Genomic DNA, 8,970 nt, shown 5'->3' on the forward strand with positions numbered 1-8,970 from the left:
AAGTCATTAATAAAAATATTGAAGAGCACTGGGCCCAGGACTGAGCCCTGCGGTACCCCACTCGTTACCTCTCCCCAGCTTGAGAAGGTCCCATTGATAAGCACTCTTTGAGTCCGATTCTGTAGCCAACTGTGGATCCACCAGATCGTTGTTTCATCTAGCCCACTTTGAGCTAGTTTGCTCATCAGGATATCATGGGGCACTTTGTCGAAAGCTTTGCTGAAGTCGAGGTATATGATGTCTACAGCATTCCCACGGTCTACAAGGGAGGTGACTTGATCAAAAAATGAGATCAGATTTGTCTGGCAGGACTTGTTTTTGACAAATCCATGTTGGCTTCGAGTAATCACGGCATTGTTGTCAAGGTGCTTCCAGATGGATTGCTTTATGATCTGCTCCAGAATTTTCCCAGGGATTGATGTCAGACTGACTGGTCTGTAGTTCCCAGGTTCCTCCTTTTTACCCTTTTTGAAGATAGGGACAACGTTAGCCCTCCTCCAGTCATCTGGCACTTCCCCGGTCCTCCATGATTTCTCAAAGAGAATAGACAGCGGTTCTGAGAGTTCTTCTGCCAGTTCCTTTATGACTCTAGGATGCAGTTCATCTGGCCCTGGAGATTTGAACTCATTCAAAGTAATGAGGTGTTCCTTGACCATATGCCTGTCGATCTCAAGCTGCAATCCTGCCCCTTCAGCCTGTACTTCGCCTTTGCCAGGGGGGTCATAGACCCTCTTTTGGGAGAAGACTGAGCCAAAGTAGGAATTGAGCACCTCTGCCTTTTCTTTGTCCTCTGTTATCATTTTGCCATCCTTATTTAATAGCTGAACAACCATTTCTTTCCTCTGCCTTTTACTATGCACATAGCTGAAGAAAGCCTTTTTGTTGTTTTTAGCATCCCTCGCTAACCTCACCTCGTTCTCCGCTTTAGCCTTCCTGATGCCATCCCTGCAATTCTGTGCTACCTGCCTGTACTCTTCCTTTGTTACTTGGCCTTCTTTCCACTTCCTATATGTGTCCTTTTTTGTTTTCAGGTCATCCCTAAGCTTTTTGTGAAGCCACATTGGCTTCTTCTGTTGTCTTCCACCTTTTCTTCTTGTTGGAATTGTTTGTGATTGTGCCTTGAGAATTTCCTTTTTTAAAAGTTCCCACCCATCTTGGACTCCTTTTCTCGCTAGCATTGCTTGCCATGGGACCTTACTGATCATTGTTCTGAGTTTATTAAAATCAGCTTTCCTAAAATCCAGGGTACGCGTTTGAGTACACTCGGCTTTTGCTTCCCTTAGAACCAAGAACTCAAGTACAACATGGTCGCTTTCCCCCAGAGTTCCTGTAACTGCTACTTTATCCACTAAGTCATCTCTGTTGGTTAGGATCAAGTCAAGGATAGCCGATCCTCTAGTTCCTTCCTCTACTTTCTGTAGGAGGAAGTTATCCGCCACACAAGTCAGGAATTTCCTGGAGGGGCCATGTTTTGCAGAATTTGTCTCCCAACAAATATCGGGGAAATTGAAGTCCCCCATTACTACTACATCATGCTTCCTTAAAACATTGGCTATTTGCTTTTCAAAAGTTTCATCCTTGTCTTCTCCTTGATTGGGTGGCCGGTAGTAGACTCCGACCACCAGGTTCCTTTTATTCTTTGCTCCATTTATTTCAACCCAGATGCTCTCGATGGGGCTACCAAGCTCCTCCTCCTGTATTTCTGTGCAGAGATATGTATTTTTCACATACAGTGCAACCCCGCCTCCCTTTCTGTTCCTCCTGTTCTTTTTGAACAAGTTATATCCTTCAACTGCTGTATTCCAGTCATGAGAGTCATCCCACCAAGTCTCAGTTATACCTATCAAGTCATAATTTCCCTCCTGTATTAAGAGTTCAAGTTCGTTCTGTTTGTTTCCCATACTCTGGGCATTAGTATATAGACATCGATGACCATGTGCTTCATAGTCTGGCTTTCTTCCTACCTGTGTCTGAAGACTATTATTGGGCGCTATCAGAGCTGTTCTCTCCATTGCAGTGCATGCGCCTACGTCCATTGTTACCCCCAACATTACATCTCCCTTCCCCATAGGATTCAGTTTAAAGCCCTCCTGATGAAGTTCTTCATGCTGTGGCCAAACACATTCTTCCCAGCCTTTGTGAGGTGCAACCCATCCCTAGCCAACAGCCCATCTTCCAGGAAGTATAGCCCGTGGTCCCAGAATCCAAATCTCTCTCGTCGGCACCACCTTCGTAGCCAGTCATTCACCCGGAGTATTTTTCGTTCCCTTTCTATCCCTCTTCTAACTACTGGAAGGATGGATGAGAAAACTATCTGGGCCCCAAAGTTCTTGAGTTTCCTTCCCAAAGCTTCAAAGTCTGACGTGATCTCTTCGTAGCTCCGCTTGGCGGTATCATTTGTTCCCACATGGATGAGAAGAAAGGGATACCTGTCAGTGGGCTTTATGAGTGCAGGCAACCTTTCAGTCACGTCTCTAATCTGTCCTCCCGGGAGACAACATACCTGGCGAGTCCACGGGTCTTCGCGACATACTTGGGTCTCGATCCCACGCAGCAAGGAGTCTCCCACTACTACCACTCTTCTCTTCTTCTTCTTGTAGGCCTGGGTTTCATCGCCTCTGTTTGACTGACCTTTAGCCTCTTGCTCACTCTCATGCAGGTTCCCCTGTGATTCTTCCTCTGCAGGCTGTCCTCCAGTCTCATCTGCAAGTACCTGGAATCGGTTCCACAGCTCCACCGCTTCCACTGGTGCAGAGTGGCGTCTAGTTCTTCTTCTCCTAACTGTCACCGTTTTCCAAGGAGTATCCTCTACTCCATTTTTTTTCACCTCAGCATTTCCCACTTCTGCCTCATCTTGCTGTTGCTCTTCAAGCTTCTGGTCTTCCCTTTGCTGCTGTAGTTCCCCCATTCTTTCCAAGAACTCTTCGTGTTCTCTTATTCCCCGGAGGGCTGACAGTCGCCGCTCCAGTCCACTTACTTTTTCCTCCAGCAGCGTGATCAACTTGCACTTGTTGCAGGTGTAGGCCATGTTGTTCTCAGGCAAGAAAACAAACATTGCACACACCTTGCAGGTCACCACCACTGGAGAGTCTTGTCCTTCCATTGCCTCTTTTCCCTTTTTGTGTCTAGCTTTGTGATTGTTCTAGACTAGCCTGTGCCTGCTCCTCTACTCAGTAGAGGTTAAAAGCAGAGTCCCACTGGTGTGGAAGTGTGTGTTACAAGACAAATAAATGAAAAAAAGTTAGTAAAAAAAAAATAAAAAAAAATGTTAGGGGCCTCCCCCTTGACCTCCCCTGCCGAACTCCCCTGGCCAACTCCTGTTTGCTCCCCCTGTTTGCTCCCTCTGTTCGCTCGCCCTCTGGGAGCTTGCCTGCTTCTGTAGTCCCTGGACCAGCTGGAGCAGCTTGCTCTGCTCTGCTCTGCTCAGCTGGGAGGCGGGAAACAGACTGAAGCTTCCCGCCCAGTCAGCTGCTGGGAGTACTCAGCCACCCCCCCCCCAATTCAGTTGGAGCTCTCAGAAGCTCCTGGTGAGCTCACAGCCAGTCAGAAGGATAAAGGGCAGCGCCCTGGGCTTCCTGCAACCCACTTACCTCTTAGCCTCTGTCTCCTTTGTCTCCTTTGTCTCTTCAACCACTGCAACTCCGCTGGCCAACTCCTGTTTGCTCCCCCTGTTCGCTCCCTCTGTTCGCTCGCTCTCTGGGAGCTTGCCTGCTTCTGTAGTCCCTGGACCAGCTGGAGCAGCTTGCTCTGCTCTGCTCTGCTCAGCTGGGAGGCGGGAAACAGACTGATATAATGTGGGTTATATGATTATATATGATTATTATCATATTATCATATAATCATTATATATGATTATTATATTAACCACACAATGATTATACATACATTGATATGTATAATCTACATATCAATATAGGCATAATCCTATGCATATTTAGGCAGAAAAAAGTTCTACAACTCCCAGCATTCCCCAGCCAGCATGGGGAATCAGCTTGTGATTCTGAGGGCCAAAAGTCCCCTGCCTCAACATTTTCCTTATCTCTCCATTACTGTCTACCAACAGCATATAATACTTACTGTCTCTAAGACTTTTATAAGTTCCCCACACACCCAACTCTCCCTGTACTGTTGTCTACATTTCCCCCTATCTTTTCTATACTACTTGCCTTGTCTCTCTTGTACTCCCCTCCACCCAACCCTGAAACAGAACACTTTGAAGGAAAATATGTGTACTATGCACAACAAATGTGAAAAGAATGCACAGAAACTCATCCTGCTGGTAGACCCTAAGAGGAAGCACAGGGCCAGGCCTGCAGCTACCGACAGTTTCGTAACTTCCAGATATCAGCTTTCCCAGTGACAGTTTTAAGGAGGAAGTAACACATAGGAAAAGTGCTTCTTATTATGGTTCAGAACTGCCATTGCTGGATTTGTTTTACTGTTCCTGTACATTTGGACTAGCAGTGATCAGCACAGCTGGCAAGTGTATGACATGCATGTTAACATTCTAGTAATGCACAAAAGCACTATGGTCATTAAAGAAAGCTCACATCTGGAAATACTCCGTGAAAAGTCAGATATGTTAATACTGGTCAATATAAAATGAATTGCCAGTTTTTGGATATGTCTTTTCAAAGTACAGTCATATTCCATTTACCATTGAGGAGGGCAGTCTGGTTGTAATCAAGTTCTTAGGTCAAGCTGCTGGCAATGGCCCCTGCCACTATTGCTCAAATTCTAAAACAAATATCCCATTAAACCACTTACCAACGAAGCTCAAATAGAGTGCAAGTGTGCTGTCATCTGCCCCCCCGCCCAATGCCCAGTCTAATTGCAAAGTGCTATAATTCTACTAATCACATCTATTGAATCAGAGCTCAAATATCCAAGAGAATGGGAATAGTAATCCTTTATCAATACATTTTTGCGACCGAAGCAGTCCATTTTTGACTCTGGGCTTGTTGTCTTTTCTGGCCATCACCTTCTGGCCTGAAGGTGATTTGGGGGACATGGGCCTTTTGATGGCATGCCACAGCAGCAGCATTGCATGGCACAATACCCACATCCTCTAACCTGAAATAGTCTTGTCAGAGCTGACACGGATCTAGAAGGAGCCAGAGACAATTGCCTGCACAGTCATTGTATTGCATTGACCTTTCCAATGTGTGAAACAAAAAGGTACATCACATTGAAATTGCAGCACATTGAAATGACCTACAGACAGATGCTCTCACAATCCTTCTCCTACCATAGTTCAGAGGTACTATCTACTTCATCTTCATTAAACAATAGTCATTGCTATCCATGCATCATTGGTCTAAATCATGAGCATCTAGTTCCAAATCTGCATCATCCCAGTAAGCATTTCTTGGTAGCATCTGCAGCCAAGTGTTTAAGATGCTACGTTGTAAGATGAATGCTTGAGAAGGGGAGACTGCAGCCCTATGTCTTCCAAACCACTCCATTACAGCCTGTAAGAAAGATTTACCATGGATATTTACATCCTACCTTGGTGGTTGTAAATTAACACACATTTTTTGTCAATATTGGTATGTTTTGTTCAGACTTGCCAGGTGGTTTGGCAAAGGACTAATTGAGCCTCTCCGAATCTAAGTGACATCTAGCCAGCCTAGTTTTCTTTTCTTTGTTAATAGAACTGATTATTCCACTATGGCACATAATTCTTTTTCTTTCTTTCTTCTTGTCTCGCCAAAAAAAAGTAGCATCGATGAATAAGTTGTCTCTTTTCTTTTCTTTTTCTTCCTCCAGGATGACAAAGAAATTGATCTGGAGCATCTCCATAGACGTGTGAACAGCCTCTGCACAGATGATGAGAGCCCCCATAAACAGTTTTCCACCTCATCCATTGACTTGACTCCCCTGGACATTGACACTTTGCCCACGCGCCAGGCACTCGAGCAAATCAGTGACTTCAGGAACACTCATATCACCACCACAACATTCATACCAGAACAGATCCAGACTCTTAGTCGCACACTTTCAGCTAAAGCTGCTTCTGGATTCTCTTTTGGCAGTGTGCCTGAACACCGAACTGGCCCTTTTAGGCACAGGGCTCCAAATGGGGGCTTTTTCAGAAGTCCTATCAAAACAATGTCCTCAATTCCATATCAACCGACTCCAAGCTTAGGGCTCAACATCGGTAACGACCCAGACCGGGGCACCTCCATATAAAGCTTCAGACGTTGTTTTGTCACTGTTTCTTTTTAGGACTCCCTTTGCAAGGAGCAGCTGTGATATTGTGGGACTAACATGGATGTAACTTTTTTAAAAGAAATCAGGAGTATTAGTAACAACTCACTATCCTTCCTCTTCCCCTCCTCTTTTTCACTTTCTCTCTTATACTACTTGAGGCCATGATTTTCAGCCCAGCCCCTCTAGAGTAGCTAGACTGGTGCAACTTTGATGTAAGTGCTCTCTAGAATATATTTTGGCCCCAACTCTGCAACTATCAAACCAACTAATTATGGCCAGTGGGATTACTCTGAAGTAAGTGCAACCTGAGCCACTATTGAAAAACTACCCTGCCAGCCTCCTAATATTCTGTTAGTACACATTTCATACACTGGGTCTGTATCAAAGTTTTGGCGTTACTTCACCAAAAGACCTTTGTATTGTTTCTCGTTTAGGTTTTGATGAATTGCAATAACTTCAGTCTTTTCTCTATGTTCTGCTGCATCCATTCCGTGCTTCACTGCTGTTGTGTGTCCTTTTAACTGTGGACCAAAAGCAAACTTTGCAGTTTTTACAGGAAAACAAAAAATGAGAGAAAGGGGAAAGAGAAGGGAGAGACCATTCAGGCCACCTAATATGAGAATGCAATTTTGTAGGATTTCAAGAAGCCATTGCTATGCCAGTAAAGACTACAGTTAAATCTCCTTTTTGCACTGCAACAGTGCATATGACCTTTATGTGATTGTACAGTGTTTAAAAGGTTTTTCTTATGTACAGTAAACTGTATCATATGGCAGAATCCTCTGTTCTGTTGAATAAATTAGTATCTCATACATACATATATATATATATATATATACACATATATACATACACACTTTGGTATATGTATATATATACACGTGTATATATCTATAAAATGGCAACCAGTGCCACTGCAATTTGTCTAATAAAGCTTTAGTAAAAATGTGTTGTATACTGGAAAGATGTACAGGGCAGGGGGTCTTTTCGCCAAGAAAAGGCAGAGTGCTTTAGGGTGCAATCCTATGCATGTATAGACAGAAAAAATCCTACAACTCCCAGCATTCCCCAGCCAGCTGGTTGGGGAACGCTGGGAGTTGTAGGATTTTTTTCTGTCTATACATGTATATGACTGCAACCTTAATGTTATTCTAATTTGCATTGTTTGATGGAGCATATTTTATACTTTTTTATTATAACATCCAGGGCAATGTAATGTTTGTACCTAGATGTGCAATTCATTCATTTAGGTTTTTGCACTGGGTATTCAGCAGTGTATAAGGCTAACCTTAATTATTTTACTTTTGAATTAATTTGACAAAATGGGAAACACTGTTAGGTTAAAAAAAAACATCCAGGGACAGCTAATCTTGAGCTCTCAGGGGCTTGAAAAACAAATCATGGAAGGTTAATAAATGCTCTTCAAAACCAATACTGTCAATCATTGCAAGTATGGTGTGAGTTGGGAAAGGGGGGCTGTTGAGAAATATTGGTGTGGCCTTAATTGCAATCCTGTATTACTCCAAGAACTGAAAGGAAAAAGAAAAGAATGATCTCTTGTTTAAATCTTTATTACATATTCAATTATAGATGTATTTTTGACGTGAGTGCCAATTGTATAGAATGATAAACCGATGACAGCAAAAATAGTGCCTCCTTTGGCATGGTGGCATTTTTGAAGCTAACACTCTTACCTGTTTAGAACTGTAAAATGAGCTTTCAGTTGTAATCCTTAAAAACTAAAATGCGATTAAGTAGAAAGCAAGCCAACTTATCCTGTGTTTTATTTTTTAATTTTTTTAATACTTATTTTAACCTAACTCAATTATGTGGCTAGGCCTTGATTATAAGAACCGACGTAGGTGATCTGCTTTAGGAGAAATTTCAAGGTATATTCTTCAGATCTATTCTCTTTTGATGCTTAATTCTGTTCTGGGAGCGCATCTTGTATTGTCACTGTTTTTTTGTATGAAATCTTCATAATATTGTCTACTGTGTAAGGCAGAACAATTTTCTTATCCTGCAAAAGGCCATTTTGTTTCCAGGGTACAAGTGTTTAGAAGCATGCACAACTTGTTTCCCCTTATAACATTCACGAGCTCCTACACAATCGAAAAAACAAAACAAAAAAAGACAGAAAGAAATTTCTTTACAACAAGCTATAGGGATATACCAGATGTTGCGGTGATTTTAGTGATAAACCAATTATTTCAATGTGTTGCCTATTATACTGATACACAAACACATTTTGGAGGCCTCAGTTACAAGTGGCAGAGCTTTCTGTGTATAATTTGTCTAAATAATTTGTCTAATAAAATTGTTTTCTAAACTTGCCTCTGCCTGTTTTGACTATCCTGTATGCAAGCAAGAACCCATGGCCAAAAAAGCACAGCTCTTCAGGGCTCCAGTACACATTTATCTGGAGCCATATAGTGATGGAACCAGTTGTTAGCTTACCAAATGCTTGGCCCCATCCAATTGTTTGCTAAGATAACACCACCTTGCCAGGGATCATTTACAGGGTAGGATTAACAGGTGGGTAGAAAAGAGGGGCACTTAACTCCTTCTACACCTTCTGATCCCTCTCTCAAAGGCCTTTCTTTTTCCACCTAGGCTCCCTTCCAGTTTCAAAGCCCAAATGAGGGGGCACTCCAGGAGGAGTATTTGCAGGCAGATTTGGTTAGGGTGCAGTCCTATTGGGATAGGCAGCTGCCTCTGAACTCAGAGGTGACTACCTATCCAATGAAGGGTGGGAGG

General features: G+C 43.0%; 1 protein-coding gene across 1 annotated transcript in view; it reads left to right on the top strand.

Annotated features, from left to right (window-relative positions):
• GRID2 (glutamate ionotropic receptor delta type subunit 2) overlaps positions 1-8,546 on the top strand; it is a 1,421,890-nt gene extending 1,413,344 nt beyond the window's left edge. Inside the window, exons 16-17 of the mRNA XM_084855634.1 lie at positions 5,770-6,844; positions 7,311-8,546. Of these exons, the coding sequence (XP_084711760.1) occupies positions 5,770-6,192 (423 nt within the window). The 3' untranslated portion in view covers positions 6,193-6,844; positions 7,311-8,546. The remainder of the gene's footprint in view (positions 1-5,769; positions 6,845-7,310) is intronic.
• The last annotated feature ends 424 nt before the right edge of the window (positions 8,547-8,970 follow it).

This window comes from Heloderma suspectum, chromosome 5 (genome assembly GCF_057233095.1).
Source record: "Heloderma suspectum isolate Gila_16-S chromosome 5, 16-S_ref, whole genome shotgun sequence".
Taxonomy (NCBI): domain Eukaryota; kingdom Metazoa; phylum Chordata; class Lepidosauria; order Squamata; family Helodermatidae; genus Heloderma; species Heloderma suspectum.